General features: G+C 33.8%; 2 protein-coding genes across 2 annotated transcripts; one reads left to right on the top strand and one right to left on the bottom strand.

Moving 5' to 3' along the window:
- Positions 1-2,262: 2,262 nt before the first annotated feature.
- On the bottom strand, positions 2,263-6,716 carry LOC134248389 (uncharacterized). The gene is made up of 2 exons (XM_062730795.1): positions 6,447-6,716; positions 2,263-3,669 (listed from the first exon to the last, which is right to left on the bottom strand). The coding sequence occupies exon 2, from the start codon at positions 3,551-3,553 to the stop codon at positions 2,333-2,335; it is 1,221 nt and encodes a 406-aa protein (XP_062586779.1). The 5' UTR covers positions 3,554-3,669; positions 6,447-6,716; the 3' UTR covers positions 2,263-2,332.
- Positions 6,717-11,879: 5,163 nt separating this feature from the next.
- On the top strand, positions 11,880-13,359 carry LOC134248392 (uncharacterized). Its single transcript, XM_062730799.1, has 3 exons — positions 11,880-12,030; positions 12,824-12,936; positions 13,229-13,359. The coding sequence occupies exons 1-3, from the start codon at positions 11,960-11,962 to the stop codon at positions 13,357-13,359; spliced, it is 315 nt and encodes a 104-aa protein (XP_062586783.1). The 5' UTR covers positions 11,880-11,959.
- Positions 13,360-25,648: the final 12,289 nt, after the last annotated feature.

Raw genomic sequence — 25,648 nt, forward strand, 5'->3', positions numbered from 1 at the left:
AACTTCTTGTGTCCTCATAGTTTTTATTTAGTGCTGCTAATATAATCCTATAGTGGTTTTCTTTTTTGTGAAACCGTTAGCGAGTGTGAAGAAAAGAGCTTTGTGTTAATGTACAAAAAATGTACTACTCTCATAGTCACATGCATGCAGGTACTTTGTCTAGCATGATGTTTCCCTCTTAAAAAGGAAGGGAAATGCTTCATTCTTATACAGGTAACTAAAATAAAATTATCATAATTCAACGCGCACATGCATGTTTGAAGCCCATTTTCTGCATGTGTTCATGTTGATTAAAGAAATTAATGATTATGATGCCGTTATCAAGGGGAATACCCTTGGAAAAAATTGCAGCTTGAATCAAATGAAGATTTTTAAAGGTTTACCGAGTATTTACGCTTATTACAGATAAAAAGAAAATGCATTGCACTGGAATACTACTTTCAAAACGTCCCGTAAAACATATTTACAGAGCTCTCCACGATAATAAGAGTTTACCCACGGAACTCATTAAAAAAAAGTTAGAATTGTTTTTTCTATTAATTCTAATGTCAACTGAATTGAATAATTAGGAAGTAATAACTGAAGGTAAATTATTTTAAAGGATTCCTTTTAGCAAGTTATGTAATCTTGAAATCCAAGTCAACACAATAAAAACTGCAGACATTTATACGAATCGATGGCTCTAAGGAACTCTTGAGAGAATCAGTTTATAGAAAGCTTTATGAATGTTGGCGACAAAATCACTAAACGATGAATGTGGACCAGTGCACGAATCTTTAATTAACCTGCGGTCTTATCTTAAAATCCGATCGCACGATGTCAAATTACATATTAATCTAATTTCATTAATGATCAGTCAAAGACTATCAGTTCTTAAGATCTGTATTCCCCATTTAACACCGTTTATTTGAAAAAAATTTAAAGCTGGCAGCATAGGCGTAGTCACAGGGGGGGCAGCGGGGGCACTAGCCCCCCCACTTTCAGATCGGGGGGGGGGCAAGAGTATGTCTGTGCCCCCCCCACTTTTTAATGAAGAACAAAATCACAGATATATGAAATAATAGCAATACATAGTTGTATAACAAAATTGTGTAGGAAAAATGAAATTGAAAATAATTTGTCTTTGAAAAATTGGCCACTACCCCCCCCCCCCCCCCCCACGAAATAGGATTTTCGAGTTTGGGGAACTTTAATTTTTTTTTTTGCTTGTCAAAGAATTTTTTTGGACTTGAGCCCCCTCACTTTTAAGGTCACATTGGTTTTTTTTTTTGCTTGTCAAAGAATTTTGGACTTGAGCCCCCTCACTTTTAAGGTCACTTTTTTTTTTTTTGCTTGTCAAAGATTTTCTGGACTTGAGCCCCCCCCCCCCCACTTTTTTTAAGTTTTTTTTTTTTTTTTTGGCTTGTCAAAGAATTTCTGGACTTTTTTTTTTTTTTTTTTTTTAAGTTTTTTTTTTTTTTTTTTTTTTTTTTGGCTTGTCAAAGAATTTCTGGACTTGAGCCCCCCCACTTTTAAGTTTGTGACTACGCCTCTGTGGCAGTAATATATGATGATCAGAAAGCATATGAATAATTATGCAATTCCATTTTAATATTGCTATTTAATTCTTCATATACTAGTATGTTAATTGATGCCTTCGCTAAGAATTTTGCTAAAGGAACTCGTAGGATCGTAGAGTACAAAGAAAAGAAACCACACCCAAGGAAGAAAATATTGGAAATGTGACTTGTTTCAAGAGAAATATTTTTAAAAATTTATTTTAAAGTATAAACACCCTGACAAAATGCAAAAAAGGAAACGGTTAACTAAGTACGCAGCTATATATATATTTTTAAATCCTTTGTTATTGCACTTCTCGCCTCAGCGAAAGAAATCTGAATATTGAATGGTAAAAATTATCTTTAAAAATTGATTTTTATATGATTAAAGAGAAATTATATCGATTGGTTCACAAGAAGAGATAAACAATTCATAAATACTTGGTGTACTTTTTTCAGGATATGTTAGGATAACGGAAATTCGGGAGATTTGACACTTTAAAGATAGAACATGAAATATATCCCTCTTCAAACAACGCCACGTTATCTCAAAAGTGCGGTAATATGACCTTCGATTGTATGAAAGGTAGATGAGGTGCAAATTTCCTGCAGTTATTGTAAAGGTAAAGAACAATGTATTGAAGTGCAGTACATCATAAGAAGAATAAAGTGATGCTAACCGTAGTTATCTCTGCACCATTACCAATCAAAACATAAAAAGATAGAACAACATTAGACGATTTAATGATTTAACAGAATGAGGTAATGGGAAGTTTAAACTGTTCAACAAGCTTTTACAATCGATGATGTCTATCCGGAACATCTCGCAGAAAAATCAACTTTTTAAATCGTTTTTGGGCTTTCAATTTCATTTTTAAGTGCTGGTCCGTATTATCTTCTGGTTCTTTTAAGACATTTTTAAATGGCTCCAGTCGCACCATAGGAGTAACATTCTGTCCTTGTTCACGACGGGGTAACTTCCCCACCTTTTTCTTGTCAAATATCAACAGCTCATCACTCGGAGTTTGGTGTTCCGGAATGGCCACGAGCTGGGATTGCAGGTTGATGACATTTCTTGGCGACTGTTTGGGGGGTGGGGAAGGCAGTGTTCGTTCACTCTTTGCCGATCTCTTTTGAGACGCCACGTCATTTTCAGGAATATCTGCGAGATCTGGTTTGTTTATCTGCATACGTTTGGCGCGATTCGGTCTTCTTTTGAAAGCCTCCACATTCGCTTTATTTAAGTCTAAACTATCACTATCAGTGTCTGAATTTTCAGAGTCTTGTTCTTTATCTGAACTTTCTATCGGTGGTAGTGTTGGCAAAGTACTAAAGTCTTTAGGGATTTTAGGAGTTGGCGATTCATTGTTGGCACTTTTACTAAGGTTCCTAGAAGACTTTCTATTCCCTGCACCAGGTAGCGGCCGACCGGTAGGGGAGGGCGTGTGATTATGAATATTATCCATTTCTATGTATCTCAATGTATCCTCCTTATTTCCCTTATTTCTTATACTAAAATCCACTATATCATATAAATCTGAAGCACTCACAAAACTGATTTTCACTTGATGGGAGTTTTTGTTATACCGTTCTGGTAGAGAAGGCAGGGATAGTCTTGAGGCTGATTTTGGCTTGTCTCTCCGAGGTTTGTTTGACTTTGACTTGGCATTCTTGCCTATGAGTTCATCAAATGATGCTGGTCTTCTATCCTTGTTTTTGGTTAAAGGTATCTTTGGAATATGTTTCGCTCTTACGTATAAGGGTGAATCATTGGATAACATCCCTTCAACACTATTTTTGGTGTTGGTCATCTTACGCATGCGCTCTGTATAAGCTAACATAGACTCCTTTAGGCCTCTTTCGCGATTTATCATTCTAGACAAAGAAACATCGAACTCTTTTTCATAATGTAAAAGTCGTCGATCATATTCCTGCTTCAGACGGGAGATCTGGGACGCTGCACGGTTTTCTGTTTGAAAAATTCCTGAACTACTTGAACTAGATGAAGAAGACATTTTCTAGTAGAAAACTAAAATTCAAGTGATTTCCAACTCCATTTTCCTGCTTACGTCTGTTGTGAATTTAAATGTTTTGATGATGATAAGATCTTTAAACAAGACGACAGTCTAATCTGAAATGAAAGAATGAATATTTCTGTTTAAGCTTAAAGGTAACAATGGGCAGGTTTGATTATCTAAGATAAATAGAGATCACGAAATATTTCTATTCAGAGATTACAAAACTTGGTATTCTATTTCTTGAATTTTAAATACTACTTTATTAACTACAAGGTCGCATCAAAACCTTTGTTAGATACACGTCTGGCTGATGAAGTATATTTCTATGTTTATATAACGTAATACTTGACTGGGGGCCTTAACAATGATACTGTGTTTTTTGATCAACTAAGTAGACCTTGAACGTAATTGACTGATTGTCAGAAAATTACGATGTTGAAAGGAACAGCATTAAGACCTCTTTGCAGACTTGTAACCTTTTAGTTTATCTAGGTCCTCTGTTTTGAATCTTGATTAACTAAGCTGAATAATATACTCTATCTGAACGGGTATTCAATAATTCATTGCAACATAGTTATGCAAGGATGAAATTCGATCCTGCATGGATATGCAGTTTCTGGCGATTTAATGCTTTCTTAAGACTAACTATCCTTGGGATATACTCTTCAAATCATACAGTTTCAGTTGTCAGAATGAAAGCACACGGGTACTTTTATTAATGCTGCACACCAAAGATGAAAGTCAGACATATATTTTAAGTTACGATTATTTGTAAGGTACGAGCCAAGAATACCGAGATTTTTCACGGTACCAAAGAAAAAGCAACAAAATGTGCAAAGAAATATTTCGAAAAATTAGAGCAGGAGTATCAGATGAAAATTTTATATGGCAATGAATATGAAACAGATGCGTTTTGTGAAGCAATTAAAATTTAAATAAGATAACACGATTCTTTACTTTAAAAAATCAAAGCAAAGAAAAACAAGAGTCGATAGACATGTTTGAAATAAAGAATGGATTTTTGCATACATGTCACCCAATTCAGAAAGGGCTCAATATGGTCCACTTTTCCTTTAAAGTGAGATGTTTTATTTTCCTAAAAGCAGTAAATGCTTTCGATCATTAAAACACAAATCTTCTAAAAGCCTTCATATGTGTCAAGTAGATACTTGAGTTTTGTAGTGTTTGAAATTTATAAATTTCAAGACAAGTCAGGCATTGATTTCAAGTCTTGGAGATATATTCTTATGATGTCTTGTACAATTGTCATTTGATTTAATGGTCAACAGACTTCAAAGAAGGAATTTCTCAGCGAATATCTCTCCACACCTGTGGACCAGGTAGAATATTACGAAATTCGGGAATTATTTTAAAATCCCTTTTATATTTCAGTTCCTTACATAATGTCCGAAAGCTCATCAATAAGACCTATAGACTTTAAAAGGCCTTTGGTTACATATGTCCAAGTTGATATCCCCTGAAACTTTTTAAATGGCTCGTGGTAAAAAAATTTCATACATTTTTAAACATATTTGTCTTTCATTCTGTTGAGGAAATTATTTCAGATTTACCCCATTAGAGACCATAAAATTTAAAAATCTCTTCTCGCCTTATTTATACGATTGTTATATCTTGCTAGGTTTCAGAATGGGGAAATAGTACTTAAGAATTTTACAAATAAAACCAAAGTTTGATACGTGTGTCCTTCAACATTTATGTATTGATTTCGGCATTCTATACAATAATTGATTGTCTCTGGTTACGTTCAATTCTCCAAATGTAATTTATAATGAAAGGTACCCAACTTTTTGGGTTTATATCATGTTTGCAGCCCGATCAAAGTAAACAAAAGTTGCAATTCTTTAAGTTAGGAAAACTAACATTAAATGGGGAATTTAAACCGTGTGCAAATAAAACAGGTGTAAATTATTTTTAGCGAATAAACAGAAAAGGATATGTTTACAAACAAGAATATCCTTTAATGTTTTTTCATGAGTTCGTCAGAACCATACCATTAAATACTGACAATTTCACTTTGTGACCAAGATTTAGTATTGGGAAAAACATACAAACGATGTATATAGTGTGAAGGTTTATCATGCCCATACCAACGCAGATACTGAAAGTAACAAAAACAGGTGATTTAACTTTTTATATACAAGTCCATATCTAAACTTTGAATTAAATCTACATTTCACTAATATTAGTTAAGCATTACTGAATCACCAGTTTATTTTTAAAATTCTCGAATCGTATAAAATAAGAAAGTAAGAATGAAATGAAGTACTCTAAACTGCTGTATGATTCATCGATTCAAGGTTGTGGGATATCTTGATTTTACAAAAAAAGAGAAATCTTTGAAATGAAAAGCAAATGTAAGGAAGAGATTTTTAAACACTATGTTCGGAGAATATTGAGTTCATAGAGGAGATAAATTATCAAAAGAGTTAATTATATATTTTTATTTAGAAGATTTTAAAAAGAAACTATGCCCAATATCTAATTAAGTTACTTAAGTGTATCTGAATCTATCACCGAGCCTTTGTAAATCGGTACGCTCGTGTAAGAAAGAACAAAGATTTCATCAGGTGTCTACATTAAAATCTTCAACACAAAGTTGGCGACGATTTGTCAAAATCTGAGTATTAATATCACGAAAATCGCTCTTAAAAACTTACCTTTCTGTAAGATAGAAAAAATCTCCAAGTAAACGCTACACAGAAGAGAACATTTAAAACTCTTCTGTACATATAAAGAGAGAAAATATCGACACAAACTCTTAATTATCCCAAAGACTATTTGTGCATTGTCAAGACCCTCGACTGTGTCTTTAAAAAATACATTTAAAGAGCCGGTGATTGTATACACAACAGATTTGGGAGATAAATACCTTTAGATAATGGCATGCTCCCACTTCTGCCATCCAAAGATCTCGGGTAACTAGAATATTCAAACCGAGTGCGCCGCGCTCTCCGATCTAACTCTGGGTATCGACCCTCCATAAGCAATCCACCGATAGAGAGATATACATGTATTCATTTAATACCTACATGTAAGGCTTCTAAAATATTGACTTACGTTTCCTTAGACTAACCGAGCTGAATTTAAGTCTACTGGGCTGTTATGATGCGGGTTTAAGGCTTCATTGCTTCTGACATTCTGAACATATTCTTTGTAACCGGGGATGTTGATAATTCGAATGATTGAAATATCGCTTGATTTTTTTTTTGAAAATCAATGTCTGTTTTTTTCCCCTTTTCATTCGTAGTTAATTTGAAGTCATTGCCTTTTCCAATTTATCAAAGTCCTTGTTTATGATCCAAAATTGATCGTATTTCAACGTAGACTAAAAGGTTTTTATTGAAATTGCAAGTGAGAAAATACGCAAAGGACCCGAAAATTACACATTAAAGCAAACGAAACATGTACAGTGTAGACTTAGCAGCATCGCAGCAATTTCAGTTTAACACTTTCATGTAAGTTACATAGAGTTACAAGTAAAAAACTTCGTTGGAAAGGGAATGACTTTACTTGAATGTGTTACAAAGATATCAAAGTATTGTCCACATTGTTCTGTATGACCTGGAGAATCCATGTGACTTAGCAACTTTAAATTAGACAATCAAGGAATATTGAAGTCGACCCCATTTAAGCAATTTATATTTATTTATGCGTATAGAAAATAAGGAGAATAACACAGATAGTTAGAAGTAAGGGCACTCATACTGTTCATTTTTAATTGCAGAACAACTATGGGGCATTTCTTTTTGTGTGCATCTGAACAGAGATAATCAAAATTATGGATGTCTTTGTAAAATCAAAATCGCAATCATTTATTTATCTTTTTATCTAATTTTAACAATAGAAATGGGAACACAGAGCGAACCCAAACCTTTAGAACATCAGAGGTTGGAACAGGTGCCATCCAACTGTCGACAGTTCATATCCGATGTGCGCTCCTTAATTTTCATGATCGGAGAAAACGGAATAATCCTGAGACAATTCATTGTAAAAATAATGGCTTAAAAACAATATGACATTTGACTTAATGACGAATAATATTGTTGACCAAGATATTGTATCGACCATATATAAAATCTGTAAAACGATGACTTTAAACGAGATTTTAATATCCTTGTTTCACCAACTTGTCAATAGCTTGCCTCGTTTTAGAAGTAGTTCTTATTTAGAGCATTATCTTCTGTATCTAATCAAATGAGAGAAAAAAACCCTTTGCAGGTGAAAGGCAGAAACAAGGGAAGTGGATGCTAAAAAAATAGTCATTACATTTATTTTGAAGTTTTGTTATGTGTCTATTAACGTCTCTTTCTAGTAATGTATCAAAATGTATGTGTGAAAGAGATGTGTCAGACTCTGTTGTCTGTTTCACTTCAAGCTCAATGTGACATATTGCGTCCACAAATGAGAGTAACTATTGTTTACGGATAATACTTCGTCCATATATCCAAGAAGGACATGGAGATAACGAACAGTATTCAATATCGAAGTCCATAAAACAATACAAAATAGGAGCAGAGCAAACACGGACCTCCGAAACATCAGAGGTGGGATCAGGTGCCATGGAGGAGTGAGCATCCCCTGCTGACCGGTGACACCCGCCGTGTGCTCGTTGTCATGATCGTGAAATAACGGAAAAATCCGTCGTCAATTCAGTGTATAAAGAATGGACTAACAATTGGTATGAAAAACGTCAGTCAGCATTTGACTCAATGATAAGTTTTATTTGCTGACAAGGTCATTGTATCGACCATAGAACTTACGAAATGATGACTTTAAATGAGACTGCTGATATTATTGTTTTATCAGCTTGCTTGTCAATAACTTACCTCGTTCTAGAAATTGTTCGTACGTAGAGCATGCTCTTGCGTATCGAATCAACTGAGATATATACACTCCGTATGCAGGTGATGAAGGTATATATTGCTGCATAAGTAAGGGAAGTTGACGATAGAAAAGTTAAAGTCGTCACGTTTATCATATAACTTGGTTGTTAGGTTACCATTAACGTCTTACAAGTAAAATATCCAAGTATGAAAAAGATGTGTCAGAGTCTGTGGTATCTTTTATCTCAAGCTCTCCTGGATATATCGTATCGACGTAGGAATGGAAATTACCATTGTTAATTGACAATATGTCGTCGATATATCTGAAGGTTGAGTTGAAGGCCACAGCAAGTGTTTTCTTCTTTTCACGCATAAGATTTTGCATAAATTCTGCTTCATATGAATACAAAAATAATGAGAAGTTGAAAATCACAAGTTTTACTTCTTATGTATTACTTAAGGTTTTGAATTAATTCTGCTTTATATGAATACTAAAGTAGCTTTGTTGAAATTGTTGGAAGACTTAGCCTTCTAAAACTACATAGATTTTGTCGACTAAAACTCAAACATTTTTAAATATCAACTTTGGAGTTCTGTGTGTACAATAAAATTGTTTTTTTTTTACAAAATGATTTTACAAATGACCAATGGCACGATAAGAAAATTAACGCATTTCATTTTTACATTTAAAAAAAGCTGTCATTGAAGTCATAAACTCTGGACTTTTAATTTAGGGTATTTATGGTAGGAATGGTAACTTATAGTGTCGACAACTCATACGTTTTGATGTTATTGATTTTGGTAAAATTTTATTTCAAATTTTCTTAAATTTCCGTGGAATTTTTCAAGTTTCCACGTCTGATTAACATCACTTATCGAATACATTTTGTACAGATATTCTGACGTTTCTCCTTCGTTGGTGTAATTATTCTAGTAAGGAATTTAAAGAAACAGGCCTGGTAGAACATTTACTGGAACCCGTTAGGCTAGTTATCTTTGTTTGTGAGAATGTTTGTGAAGTGCAGAGGTATTTAAAAAATCAGTTTTGCGTGTAAATTAAAAATTCGATTAAAAAAATATATTTAACTTAAATACGTGTACTTTTTGATGACTCGCGTTTGTTGCGTTTCAGGGACATGGGTATTTAATTGGATGTATATTTGTGGTTCGTCACCTCTGCCTGAATCAAATTAATGCACTTAAATTCCATTTATTTGGAATCGCACTTTAACACTCTCATCTCTATTTAAGACAGGTTCTAACTATGTCAAAAAAAGTACAGAATATTATTTAATTCTTACTGCGCTTACAGGTATTTATTTTTCCCAGTATGTTAGAGACAGAATAATTGCCTAAATTTACAGGTTGGTCCCACGATTTAAAGCAAGGGTCGCAAAAAAAGATAAAAATATTTTGAAAAAAAAAGCAAAACAAATGCATTTTTTCATATGGTTTCTAAATCTGTATATAAATTAAAATAAATGAATACATACATCTACACTATTTTTTCTGCAAAAAGTCTATATCCGTATATATAACTGTAAAGTGTCGGTATTTTCTTCTTACTCAAACTACTCTGACATTTTCAGAGTAGCCAAATCAACTTTTTGAGTATGATTGGTGGTGCTTCGAACATGTGCGAAACGATTTTGACCCCCCCCCCATCCCCTTTTGGGCCAATTGGGGTTTTAAAAAACTGGTACCCTAACCTCCTCTTACATGTTTCAAAATAGTACAATCACATTCAAAATGTCATTGGGAGTGCTCTCTACATTTGCAGTAAGGTTTTGGAATTTCCATTTTCTCCTTCCAGGGATGTATTGGTTTTAAAAACGTTCTCCTACAAAAATCTGCTTTCGTGAAGTCCTCTGACATTGTTTGTAGTAACAAAATCATCTTTTGGAATGTGATTAGGGGTGTTCTCTACATATGCAAAAATATCCTTTTTTACCCCCCAGAACTGTTTGTGGTAAAAAAGATGTCTTTTCCCCCTACAAAACCTGTTTCTCTGAATTCCTCTGACATTTTTTTTGCAGAAGTCAAATATTTTGTTGTTTTTTTAAATCTAGTTCCTTTAAGTCGTTTTACAACTTCAAATTAGCCCAATCATATTTCGGAAGAAGCAGTTTATATCCTGTGGTTGTGCATTTAAGTTTTGAAACTACTTTCATCCTTGGACTGATTTGGGTTAAAATCAACCTTATTTGTATATGATTGTTGTTCTTCCCTTGTTATCAAAATGTGAAGATGGGTGCATTTAGAATCAAACTTCTATGTGCAAATATTACTGTTGGATGATTCTGGTACACATATACATTGCTGTGAATGGACCTCTGTTATATTCTATAATCCGTTTTCATACTACTATACAAAAAAAATTGGTATTTCTTATGCAAAATTTGCAAATGACAAATATTTGTCATGTACAAATGGTCCAGTATCAAAATTTTTGTAAAAAACCTTATCCCAAGGCACAGAGATTTTTTTTTAAATACTAAGTATTGACAATAAAGAGAAAAAAGATAATTTTATCTTGGGTGAATGCCGAATAATTTATTCCCTGAATAAGAACTAATTCCATACATATTACATCAGGTTTTTAAATTTAGTGCCACACAAAATCTTTCCTTTGTAAAGCCTACTCAATAATTTCAGTTTATTTATACATGAAAGCAATAAGACAACCCTTCTCAGCTATACAAATGTCATGGAAAACAAACAATCTCATTGATATGTAGCTCTTATTTATTAGGGAGAACGAAATTGTCAATTTTATGTATTACACTGTGAGCAAGATTTTAACACATACTCTTTCACCTGCGGAAGCTTATCAAAATCTAATAGTTTCTCACCACTGAATATAAAATGACAGAAAATCCATCACGTAAACTCGTTTAATTCGAAAAACTTGGTGACGATGAATGATTTATACGCCTCTTTCAAAAAGTAAGGTGCCTATTAACTCCACAGATTTCCACTTTTATATAGATGGTACGTGTATATTTGGCACAACATTTACATTTTCATTTGTGACCCTAAAGAGGCAAGAATTGAAGCTTTGTTTTCTTACAATGACAACTAAGATCACCTTCTCAACTTTGTTGTCCAGGATTTGGAAAGTCCTTCGTAAAAGTTTTAGACGTTGGGTTTTAAGTAGGAAACAAACATGGGTGGTTTGGATTCGGAATTTGTTCGTAAAAGTTCAGAAAGAGACAACATTGATTGACAGAAAGGCGGACACGATTTGCAAAGCACTAATAGGAAATGAAATATTATTTGATATCACATTCTGTTTGACATATAAACTTGATATCCTCTCAAGATTAAATATAATTGTATAAAAGATTTCTTCTTTCGTGAAGTGCTCTTCTCTCACCAAAGTACACGGACCTCCAGACAGCAACGTTCTCCAACCCATGAAAGAGACCCTTTTTTACGGAGCCTTATATTTGTGGACGATATTTTGGTTTTCCTCAAAAGAGGTCACAAAATTCCAAGATAAGACTAAAGTGACTTGTATATTTCTTTGTCCCAAAAGTCAGTCTGTTATCTAACAAATATGAGGCTTCATTTACAAACCTTTGTGTTGTTTTTAATATGCTGTTTTGCCTTTTCAGGGGCGCTAAGAAGGTAACATTTGATCATAGCGTATGTATTTTTACACAATAACTGTTGCAATCTTTAAGGTCCTTTATTATGTCAAGTGTCATCGGGGTATTGTTTTTGTGTTCTATCTGTTAAAGCCAGTCTTGATTGACACCTTAGCTATTTTGAAACATGCTGTTTCATTGTTGATAAAATTTTGAGATCAAACGAAATACGGTTATACAGAGAATATTTCTTTTTATGGTTATTACGATAAATGCGATATTTTGTATGGTTATTACGATAAATACGATAGTCATTTTTTGTGACTGAAATTCAATTGAAATGAAACGAAACTTGTAAGAAAGGCCTTCACATATTTTTCAATATGAAATAAAGTATATATCCCAAATACATGTTCTATTTTGTTTATTTTATGTTGATTTTTCCTACAAATAAAAGAGCTGTAATTGTTTGGTTTTATTAAAGAAAACCTTTTCATTTTTAATGTGGCAACCCTACTACTTGCCATGTAAGTCGAGGGACCTCTGCTTTCCACAGAGTCCTTCAACTTACTGGTAAATGGCAATGACGTGTTTTTTTTTTTTCATTTTGTAATGTAAAAAGACAGTTTGGCAGTATTCAATGCCAGTACTTTGGTTCAGTTCTTTCTGAAACATAATGTATTTGTTTATTCTTGAACGCTTGAATGTATTTTGCAGAAAATGGGGAGTTGTGGCCCAATCTTGACGCTTGTACGTCAAATGTTTCTTTTCTGCATTTTTAAACATTTTATTGATATGTTTTTTTCAATATCGATACGAATTTTTGTTTGTAGGAAGAGAGAATGGTGTAGACCAGTAGATACTGAGTCACAATGCATGCTGGGTATCTTGGGTAGCTCTTGTCACATGAAGGACGACATGTGTTGTTGTCCACCTATTTTTCCAGGTATGTTACAAAAAAGGACACAGGATATAGGTATTTACTGTACGTTTCTATCTTTCTGAGGAACAGAATTAAAAAAAAAATAAGAACGTTACAAATACTACTATACTATAATTATCAATATATATTCAATAAAAGTAGTTTTTATATTGTTTTATAATTTTTTTTTAATTATAATTTATGCACAACGTTTCATTAGTGTAAATAAGAGAAAATAAGCTATTTCTAAGTCAAGATTTATCAGAGAACGTTTGCTGTTAATCTAAATGAGATATTTAACTTCTCCTTTTATCAGGTAAGAGAGAGGCGGGTCACTGTGCTATGGTGTGGGACTGGGTGTGTCCCCCTAACTGTAAGATGGTGAGGGACTGTCGGGCTAGGTGTAACATGCCGGGGGAGTACTGTTGTTGGTGTGCCTCATCTTAACAACGAATAAAAATATTGTCATAAAACTGTTCTTTTGGATCTCTTTAACTCATTTCTGTTGTATCATGATATTTGTTTGTTTTTATTAAAAGATATATCATGCATTGCTACAGATGTATTTTCAATCCTTAGTATATTTTTTGTCTGTCTGCATTGTTTTAAAATGCATTAGGTCTAAAAATCAGTGAGTATTAAACACTTTAAGTATATTAGATGAGAAGTTGTAAAAGATGATGTTGCTTTAGGTTATATGGCCATTTTTGTCCATGTTTTAACCTTCCTGTTCCTTAACAGTGTCTTTGACCTTGGCTATTCTGAAATGTAACGCTAATAAAATAGAGATTGTAAAATTTGTTGAAAACCATGCATGCCTCGTTGAAAAAGATCAAAATATATATAACAAACTTACTGAAATCTCAATTAAATCAAATCATGCAAACATGTTCATCAAAGCGGCCTTCTCTAATTGAAATAAGAAAAGTCCTACCGCTTTCTAAGAAAATGCTTACAATTAGAAGCATTTCAAGGAGCATAAGGTGTCATCAAAACAAACCTTGGTATGTAACGTCCTAATGAAACAGAGGAAGAGAAATAACCACTTGTTGTATATGGTCTTCTAGCTATATTTATTACAAGTTAGTTATGTCTCTTCCATTTGTAATATTCATTTTAATTTCAGTCCATGACTCTTTCTCTCTCTTTTTTTTTTAAATATAAAGTATTTCTTAAAAATGAAATAAATATGACGTAATAATTGTATATACTTCATATCATGCTGCTTGAATTTTAAATTTACTCTTGACGCCATTTTTAATTTCATATCATGACAGAAAATTCATTCCAAAAGTTTTGTGTACTATTTGTTGTGAGGTGTGTTGTATTTGTATTATTTCATCATGTATATTATTAGTAACATTAAGTTTCCTGAACATTCCAGAGTGGTCAACATGTTCGGTCATTTTTCTAGAACATTCTTGAACTTTGTGCATGTCCAGAACTTTCCAGTAATATCATGTATTTACAATTTCTAGAATATTCTAGATTTATATTACTGTATAAATACCCTGTCAATTCGATGCAGAGATAAATTGTCGTATAAGCATCATTGAGGTATTACTGGGATATAATTTCACTGGGACATTGTGTGCAGCAACGGACACTCTGATGTATGTATTTTTAGATTTTTGCTAAGTTTGTTCTTAATGATTTGTATATTACTGTAAATAAATTATTGTTAAGTTTAAACTGTGTGATTGATCTTTGCTGGCATTTAGGGTTATTCTGACCCATAACAGAATTGGGGGCTCGTCCGGGATAAAGAATTTCTTGCACTTTTGCAGTTTATTGTCAGAATTTTGTTTATTGAACCGTTAAATTTGATTATAAGCCAGCAGAAATCAACATGGTGTTTTCGGTCACAGACTTTCTTAGTTCACCAAGTGTTCAGGTTTTTGATACGTTAAAAAAGGATGACTTGATCGCATGAGGTTTGCATTTTGGGTTAGATGTTAAATCCTCTCAGAGAAAGCAAGACATTAGAATTAAGGTTGCAAACAAACTAGTAGAAGAAAACATTTTCGAAAAATACGATCTTTCAGAATATACAGTTAAAACAGAGTTAGGCTCTTACAAAATGGCAGAATATCAGTTTCAATTAGAGTTAGAGAAAATGCGATTAGAAAGAGAAAAATTAGAGCGAGAAGAGCGAGAAAGAGACAGAGAAAGAGAAAGAGAAGAACGAGAGCGTGAACGGAAATTTGAATTAGACAAATTAAAAAGACAAGAGCACTTTGAGTTCGAGAAATTAAGATTACAGCAGAAACCAGAACCCTCATTTGTCAAGAATGAATTTGATGCAGCAAAAAATATTAGGTTAGTTCCGAAATTTCAAGAAAAATCTGTAGACAAATATTTTCCCCAATTCGAAAAAGTCGCAGAGAATCGTAAATGGCCACAACACGTTTGGTCAACAATGTTACAAAGTGTACTGGTTGGCAAAGCAGCTGAAGTATACTCTGCACTAGGGGTAGCTGAAAGTTCAGACTATGAGAAGGTCAAAGCAGCAATATTAAAAGCATATGAATTAGTACCTGAAGCATATAGACAAAAATTCAGAAAGTATAGAAAGTTTGATAATCAAACATTTGTTGAATTTTCACGAGAGAAAGAAAATTTATTCGATCACTGGTTTAGATCTAAGAAACTTGATAGAACCTTTGCTAATTTGCGCCAAGTCATCCTGGTAGAAGAGTTTAAGAAATGTGTTACTCAAGCTTTGAAAACACATCTAGAAGATAAGAATGTGAAAACTCTTGAAGAGGCAGCAGTCATATCTGATACTTATGCTCTGTCTCATAAAAAGAATTTTGTATCAAGATCTCAGACTAGCAGTAATTCTACAAATTCAGACACATATAAAAAGAGTGGTTCAGGGTCTCAGTCTTTCACAAGTTCCCAGTCTCCATCCCAAGGTGGTTCTAAGTCCGGTCCAGGACGTTTTGAAGGATCTTCTGGAATAGGGTCGCTTCCTACTTGTAGTTATTGTAAGAAAAAAGGTCATCTGATCAGTGAATGCTTTAAACTTAAGAGAAAAAATGACTTTGATAAAACTCAACCACATGCTTGTGCGGCAGTTAGAGGAGATAGAGAAGCCTTAGTTTCGATTTGTTCTGACACTCGTGATGTCCAGGGTTCACAGTCCAGTTCTATTGATTCTATGGAGGATTATAAGCCCTTTATGTCTCAGGGATTTGTTTCACTCGGTGACTCTAGCGAAATAAAACCTGTCCAGATTTTGAGAGATACTGGTGCTGCACAGACGTTATTGTTAGAGGGCGTGCTTCCTTTGTCTGAGCAGACTTCTACTGGTGGGTCAGTTTTATTACAGGGTGTGGAGCTAGGCGTCATTGATGTTCCCCTGCATAGAATTAGTTTGAAGTCAGATTTAGTTACTGGACCTGTTATCGTAGGTGTTCGACCTACTCTTCCTGTTCCAGGCATTTCTTTGTTGCTAGGCAACGATTTAGCTGGTGGAAAAGTTGTACCAGATCCTATAGTTTGTGAGAAAATCACTCCAGATGTCATGTGCGATGATGAAGATGATGACATTTATCCAGCCTGTGCTGTTACTAGAGCGATGGCCAGAAGACGAGAAATGGAGGCAGACCATACTCAAGCCTTTGACGAGACGAATTCCTCTGTTGATATTGATTTGAATGACACTTTCTTATCTGACCTTAATGGCACTCAAACAAACATGGAACCACACAATATCAAGAAGAAAGAGAAGAAAGAACTGTTACCAAAATTTGGTGGTGAGGATGATGAGTTGCATCCACTAGTTAGCCAAGGCAAGGACATCCTCAGCCGAGAACGTTTACTCTCTGAACAACATAAAGACCCAGATATCATTCAACTTAGTAAGAGGGCACTTCCACCAGAAGAGGCTACTAAAGTTGGAGAATGCTTCTATATGAAAGATGGCATCCTTATGCGAAAATGGCGACCACCTGATGCTTCTCCAGATGAAGTGTGGCGTGTTGTTCACCAGATAGTGGTCCCAGCTGCTTATCGTCGAGATGTCATAAGTTTAGCTCACGATACACCTATGGCTGGTCATTTAGGTATCAATAAGACTTATAACAGGATTTTGAGTCATTTTTATTGGCCTAAGCTAAGAAAGGATGTTTCGAAGTTTTGCAAGTCATGCCATGTCTGTCAGATGGTAGGTAAACCAAATCAGAAGATACCATCTGCTCCTCTCAAACCCATTCCAGCTTTTGAAGAACCGTTTAGTCGAGTGTTAGTGGATTGTGTAGGACCTTTGCCTAGGACCAGATCTGGAAACCAGTATTTACTAACCATTATGTGTACATCCACTCGATTTCCTGAAGCCATACCTCTAAGGAATATAAAGGCAAAGAGCATAGTTAAGGCCCTAACCAAGTTTTTCAGTTTTGTAGGAGCACCCAAGGCAATTCAGTCGGATCAAGGCTCAAATTTTATGTCGGGGTTGTTCCAGCAAGTCATGCATGAGTTGGGTATTAGGCAGTATCGATCAACTGCTTATCATCCTGAGTCCCAGGGAGCGCTAGAACGTTTTCATCAAACCCTAAAAACAATGCTGAAGACCTATTGTTACCAGTATGAGAAAGACTGGGATGAAGGGGTTCATCTTGTACTATTTGCTGCACGAGAAGCAGTCCAGGAGTCTCTTGGGTTCAGTCCTTTTGAATTGGTGTTCGGTCATACAGTTAGAGGTCCTTTGAAATTGTTGAAGGAAAAGTGGCTGACTGAGACTAGTGATCTTAATCTTTTAGATTATGTGTCTGATTTCAAAGAAAAACTTTACAATGCTTGTAAATTAGCACAAGAAAATTTGAAGAGTTCTCAGATGAAAATGAAAATGTGGTATGACAAAGATGCCAGAAATAGGGTGTTTAAGCCAGGTGATGAGGTTCTTGTGTTTTTACCTATTCCTGGTCATCCTTTACAGGCCAAATTTTATGGCCCTTATGAAATTGAAAGCAAGATCAGTGATGTAAACTATGTGGTTAAGACACCAGGTCGACGTAAAGAGAAACGGGTTTGTCACATTAACATGTTAAAAGAGTATTTTGAAAGGTGTGACCGAAATTCTGTAAAACCAGTTTCCACTTTAGCCAACGCTAAGACTGTTCAAAATTGTATTGAGAGTGATACGAGTGTAGAGATGAATGAGAAAGATTGTAATCAGAGTGTCCGCTTGAAAAACTCAGAAATTTTGGCTGATTTTGATGCCAAACTTGGACATTTGAACATTCACCAAAAAGAACAAGTTAAAAACTTGATGAATGAGTACCATCAAATCTTCTCGGATGTTCCAAAGAAAACTAATGCAGCTTGTCATGATGTTATAGTTGGCGACGCTCTGCCTATCAAACATCATCCGTACCGTCTCAATCCAATAAAATTGCAGTACCTAAGAAGGGAAGTGCAGTATATGTTGGATAATGACATTGTTGAACCTAGTAAAAGTAATTGGAGCTCACCGTGTATTCTTGTACCAAAACAGGACGGTTCCTACCGATTATGTACAGACTTTAGAAAGGTGAATTCTGTTACCAAAACTGATTCATATCCAATACCTAGAATTGATGACTGTATTGACAGCATTGGAAACGCCAAATTTGTCAGTAAATTTGACCTGTTGAAAGGCTACTGGCAAGTACCGTTAACAGAAAGAGCAAAAGAAATATCTGCTTTTGCTACACCAGATGGACTTTACCAGTATAAAGTAATGCCTTTTGGCATGAAAAACGCACCGGCTACATTCCAAAGGATGATTCACTCCCTTCTTCAAAACCTCGAGGGTTGCGAGGCCTACATTGATGATGTCATCATATACAGCAACACATGGGACGAACATATCCGAATCATGCGTGCTTTATTTGACATTTTAGCTAAAGCAAACTTAACTGTGAACCTTGAGAAGAGCGAATTTTATCATGCTTATGTAGAGTATTTAGGTCATAAAGTAGGTCAAGGTTATGTTACACCAATTATGGCTAAAGTGGAAGCTATTGCAAAGTTCCCGATTCCTACAAACAAGAAAGAGTTAATGAGGTTTTTGGGCATGGCTGGGTTTTACAGAAAATTTTGTCCAAATTTTTCCTCAGTAGTTAGTCCACTTACAAATCTTTTGCAGAAGAGGGTTAAGTTTGAATGGACAGAGGACTGTAAAAAATCCTTTCATAAAATCAAATCTGTCCTTATGAGCAACCCAGTTCTGTCAACTCCAGATTTTTCTAAGCAATTTAAGCTTACTGTTGATGTTAGTGATGTTGGAATCGGGGCAGCTTTGTTTCAAATACATAGTGATAATGTAGATAGAGTTGTTTCTTATTTTTCAAAGAAACTTACAAAATGTCAACAAAAGTATTCCACCATTGAAAAGGAATGCCTTGCTTTGTTGTTAGCCTTACAGCATTTTGATGTTTATCTGAATGTTACATTGCATCCAATCCTTGTGTATACTGATCACAACCCCCTAACATTTTTGCATAAATTGTCAAACAAAAATCAAAGACTGACTAGATGGAGTTTGTTGTTACAAGAATACAACATAACAATTAAGCATATCAAAGGCAAAGACAATGTTATTGCAGATGCCTTGTCCAGAGTATCGTGAACATATATGATTTTGTATTAATGTACATATATTTCATTTCAACAATATAAGTTTTCATTGACATTCAAACTTTTTAAGGGGGGAGGTGTTGTGAGGTGTGTTGTATTTGTATTATTTCATCATGTATATTATTAGTAACATTAAGTTTCTTGAACATTCCAGAGTGGTCAACATGTTCGGTCATTTTTCTAGAACATTCTTGAACTTTGTGCATGTCCAGAACTTTCCAGTAATATCATGTATTTACAATTTCTAGAATATTCTAGATTTATATTACTGTATAAATACCCTGTCAATTCGATGCAGAGATAAATTGTCGTATAAGCATCATTGAGGTATTACTGGGATATAATTTCACTGGGACATTGTGTGCAGCAACGGACACTCTGATGTATGTATTTTTAGATTTTTGCTAAGTTTGTTCTTAATGATTTGTATATTACTGTAAATAAATTATTGTTAAGTTTAAACTGTGTGATTGATCTTTGCTGGCATTTAGGGTTATTCTGACCCATAACATATTTAAGATATAAACATACAATTAAGATTTTTTTTTTTAGATTTATCTGATTTTTCCTCGATCTATTGGTATGATCCCTGCTTTATTTTATTGATAGTCTAATCAATTCTTAGATTCTTATTTATGTGTTTTAACAACATATAATCAAAATATTACCACTCCTTCTGCAGAGAGATTTGTCTAGTTAGAATTAGGCCAAGTTCCTAAAGTCGCCTGTAATCTCTATACGTGGACTGATTTCACAAAAAATGAAGCCTGTTCAAATTCTGATTCTTTTGGCTTTTGTTGTCGTGGCTCATTCAGCTCGTTGGTAAGATATATTAATCTTTCTTTTTTAAAAGCATTTGAAATTAACTTATTTTTAAAAAAATCTCAAGGATGACAGAATGGACATGCAGATTCCCCTTAATTCAATTCTTTTAATAATTTGAATAAAGAAATTATTTTGCTTTACCTGAAAAAAAGAACCAATAATATTAATATTGAATTGTTTTATTGCTTGAAACATCTTGAATAAGCTACAGCATTACATATACCTTTAGTAAGGCATGCATTTATTTTCAGGACTCGTGAAGACTGTCATTATGCAGAAACAGAAGAGGCTTGTAAATCTGTTTACCTTGGTTACCGATGTCATTTTTCTGTAGACGATAACAGGTGTTGCTGCCCACGTATATTTCCAGGTACAAAAGTTAATTAAACTAGATTTTTAATTAATTAAAAAATGATTAGACCTTACGGACCGATAGCTATATGAAAGTACATGTACATTCAAATTCTTACGAAAGAAAAAAATAATATATCTATAAACGAAGTAGAGTGTATCGCTCGAATACGTTACTTATTATGTGATATATTATCATTGAGTTCTGTTTTAAGTTTATATTGATAGGATTGCAAAACTTTCTATGAAAGCAATTTCAATTTTTATCAAGCTGCACTTAATGTACATAACAAAATTTTTTTGTAGAAAATTGTTTAGTTTATTAGTTCTATACTTACTTATATATTAGAAACGCACTAAAGTAACCATATTTTGACTACATTCTGCTTGTGCTCAGAAATTAATTTCACCAAACTGCTTTATTCTTTGAGCGTTTTCTGTGCTGGTAGTAATACTCGAAGTTTTTATTTTTGGAAATTTCAGAACCACCAACACTTTGGTTGAGAAAATTGCTACACAAATTACTCTTAGCCAATGGTAGCAAAGTTTCGGACCATATCACTATTAAGATTTTCAGTTTGACCAGGGTCACTTAATAAACTTTGCAACTGTAAATTCTTTAATGTAATAATGTACATTTTGTGTCCTAATAAGTTACATTTTTAACAGGTAAAAGAACATTCCCTTGCTTTGGGAAGGACGAAAGCCATTGTCATTTACCTTGTCATATGACAGAGGATGGGACCTGCTGTTGGTGTCCACTGGTTGGTTAAAATATGTCACGTGGTCTGCATTTGCATTCGACATAATTTTAACTTTATAAATAGTTACAACCATTTTTATGTGGTTTTAATTTATATGTATGAAATTCACAGCATTTGGGATATAATGACCTCGTCAGCAAATACATTTTATCATTGAGTCAAATGCTGACTGACATTTTTCATACCAATTGTTAGTCCATTATTTATACACTGAATTGACGCCGGACCGATCTTTCCGTTATTTCCCGATCATGACAAAGAATACACGGCGGGTGTGACCAGTCGGCAGGAATTGCTCACTCCTCCATGGCACTTGATCCAATCTCTGATGTTTTGGAGGTCCAAAAAAAAAGAGGTTTGCTCTGCTCCTAATTTGTATTGTTTTATGGACTTTTGAGCTTGAAATACTGTTTGTTATCTCAATATATTTCATTGCAATAGGTTAAATTTAATAGTATATTTTTTTGTTACGGACTCGATATAATACCACGATCGTTGTGCCGTAGAAGACATATCCACTTAGTGGCTTTAAATTCCAACGGAAAATTATTGCATGTTCATTGAGCATAAAAAGTATGCAAATTTGATACAGGACCAGATATGAGATATGAACTGAGTATTGTAGCCCACCCACTTTATCAGTTGATTGAAAGCTATGTATAAGCCCCTGATGGTAGGACAAAGATGGTGATATATTGAAATTGGTTTATATCCTCGAATTTTTTTTTTTCATATCGACTTCTCGAAAGTAAACTCTTTGCCAGTCTAATTGAAATTACTCCTTTCATCTCGCTCTTCTTTAATCTATAGTGGATTGATCTCTTCACGAGAGACAAATAGATAAACGAAGAGCAAGATAAAAGCTCTACTATTAAGTAGATTGATTCTTTGCATTGTTATAATGAGCAGGTAGCCTATCAAGGATTGAAATTCATGCCCCCTCGGTCTTATTTGGGCCCAGGGTAGGAATCAGATGATAAAGTTCGGTTTACAATGTACTTTTGATAATAATATTAATTACTGAACATTTAAGAAGCATAATGTACAGTGTATACAGGTACCTAAAGCTCTGTTCCAAAAGCGGAGGATGATGTATAAGTTGATCAAAAAAGAAATCGAAAATGCGATGTATCTTTATCTTCCGGAAACAAATTTAAATTTATAAAGATAACTTAAAAATCAAAGAGATATTGATCATATCCGATATAAGAAGCTTATGATACGCAGATAACCTTCAAGGCCTTTGGACCTATTGTTTTAAATAGAAGCTCACATGCATATGAAGTTAATAGCTCTCAGTTGATTGATAGAGCAAGAGCATGTTCTATAGTACAATTACTAGTATTAAAAAAAACGAGATGCATGTAGACTATTGAAAAAAGTTAATGATAAAGGGTATAAAAAATTAGCTTATGTCAACATTTCAGAAATTCTATGGTCGATACAAAGGCCTTGATTGAAAATATACTCAGTCGTTAGGTCCAATGTTGACTGACGTTCTCAAACGTATTCTTAGGCCATTATTTTCACACAGAATTTTCTACGGAGTTTTGTGTGTAACCGATCATACAAGGCACAAGGCGGGTATGACCACTCGGCAAAGGATGTCTATTACTCTTTGTCGCCTGATTCCTCCTCTGTTTTCAAATGTTCGTAATGCTTATAGTTTGCATTGTTTAAATAGACTTTTGAGGATAATAACTATTAGTATTAGTTTCTTATATGTTCCGTATTTCGAAAATTTATTAAAAAAAGACGATAACTGTAACCTTATAACAAAACTAACGAGGAACGTACAATAAACACATCATCTGGATACTAGTATGTTGAATGTGTCTCCCAATTGATTCGATACGCAAGAACATGCTCTACGTACAAAGAATTTCTAAAACGAGGCAACCTATTCACAAACATGATGAAATAATATCAACAGTCTCGTTTAAAATCTACATTTCTTAAATTCTTGGTCGATACAATGATATGTCAGCAAATACAGTTTATGAAAAGTCGAATGCTGACTGGCATTTACACACTGAATTGTCTTCGGATGTTTTCGTATGACCGATCAGAACAAGGAGCACATGGCAATAGTGATCGGTCGGTATTTGATGCCTTCTTCTCCATGTCACCTAATCTCAACTCTAATGATTTTAGATTTACATGCTTTCTCCGAAACAATTTTGTTTCGAAGTCGTTTACTGTTCCTTATCTCCACATCAGACTGCAAAGTTCCAAAACTACGTGGCATGCGTTTAAATATCTGCATTTGCATTTTTTTGGTGAATATTTGGATTTAAATTAACTTATGGCACGCCAAATTCACAAAAATGAGATAATCATCGTTTCACAATCGATAAACTAGGTTTATCGGTTGTAAACTATAAGTTTACAAACCGTAAACTATAGTTAACAACGTTAATCTACATTTCACATTTGTAAACCATAGTTAACGCGATAATCTATGTTTCACAACCGTAAACTATACCTAACACCGAAAACAATAATTTGCGATTGCAAAACATAGATTATCTGATAAATACAGTTTCACGATTTGTAAACTATAGTTAACTATAGTTAACGATCTGATAAATATAGTTTCACAATTTGTGAAACTATGATTAACAACTCTTAACTATAGTTTACGATTGTAAACTATAGTTTACAAACGTGAATCTATGTTTATCAACAAAATCTATTGTTAACGCTTTATTACAGACAGATAAACTTAAATTAACATTCGTAAACTATAGTTAACAACCGTTAAATATAGTTTTACAGATGAAAACTATACTTAACGAATCGTTATCTATAGTTTACGGTTTGTAAACTATAGTTTACAGTCGATAAACCTAGTTTATCAATTGTGAAACTATGATTATTTCATTTTTGTGAATTTGGCGTGCCATATTAACTTTATGAAAAGCTTTTCATTTTAAAGAGTGTAAACAAAAAAAAAACAAAAAAAAAACAAAAAAAAAATTCGGTTCTTCAATATACGAAGAGTCGATATTGTCACAATGTTTCCTTAGTGCAAGGCATAATGACGTATCTAAAATTAGTAAAATGAAAACGCAAGGCAAATATTTCACGATCAGTTTATTCTGTTGATAAAGTGAGTTTACATTAATTTGTTATGTAAACTTAACTTTATTGAGACGTGTTAACAACAGAAAAACTGCACCTTAAAGCTGAACACGATAGCAGCAGGAATTAGTCCGCCATATTCACTTGGTTCTCGCTATATCTGAAGACCCTTCTTTAAAGCCGCTCACTTAGTCACTTTTCAGTATAATGGGTAGACACCGGTGTAGACAAATATATGTTCGAAAATAACTGTGTACTTTTTCTAATGCAGGTGTGAAAAGTAAGAAACTTGCAACTGTTGCACAGGGCCGTGCATTATATAAACGAACGCAGATGTACATAACTGCAATTGAATGAAAACAAGGTTAATGTAAGATAGCCTTCACGAACACGTGTCGCCATTACACGCCGATACCCGTGACAATAAAGAAGTCTGGTATAACGTATAACGAATGCGAAAGGTAAACCCTGATACTTATATTGTGGATAGTATGATCGAAAATGGCGTTAGCCTACTTAGAATCGTGTTCAGCTTTAAAACATCATTTTACAAGTACATAAATATACATTCATATTTGGTAAATGATATTCATAAGCTTAATCACAGTAAGCTTTAACAATGTTTACCGAATAAAAAGAAAATAATTGTGCTTTTCGTTTTTAAAAGTTTGCTTTGCTAAAAGAAAGAAGAGGAGAGAGCCCGAAGTCTCTGAATTCCCGAGGAAGAATTTTCTAGAAAATGAATTTAAAATAATTTTAAAAATACTCTAAAAAAAACGTCTGTTCATTACTTAATATTACCCTATAATGACAAAATGCTTCTTTCTATGATGTTCGAAAATTGACCGCTCTGCAATCAATCTTATTCATATTTACAACTTTTTAACACTTAAATCAAATTAGGCTTATTGTGAAATTTGGAATGGAAATTTAAATATATTGTATGCAGTCAAACTTATTCATTTTACTTAATAAACATAAGTTAAATTAAAAAAAGAAGAAAGATTTTTGATATCGTTATACTTTCACCAATATAATCTATGCATTGTGCAGTGGAAAAATTTATCAAAATATATGTATGAAAAAAA

Source organism: Saccostrea cucullata, unplaced genomic scaffold, assembly GCF_032062105.1.
Source record: "Saccostrea cucullata isolate Sc308-1 unplaced genomic scaffold, CSIRO_AGI_Scuc_v1 ctg1926, whole genome shotgun sequence".
NCBI lineage: Eukaryota > Metazoa > Mollusca > Bivalvia > Ostreida > Ostreidae > Saccostrea > Saccostrea cuccullata.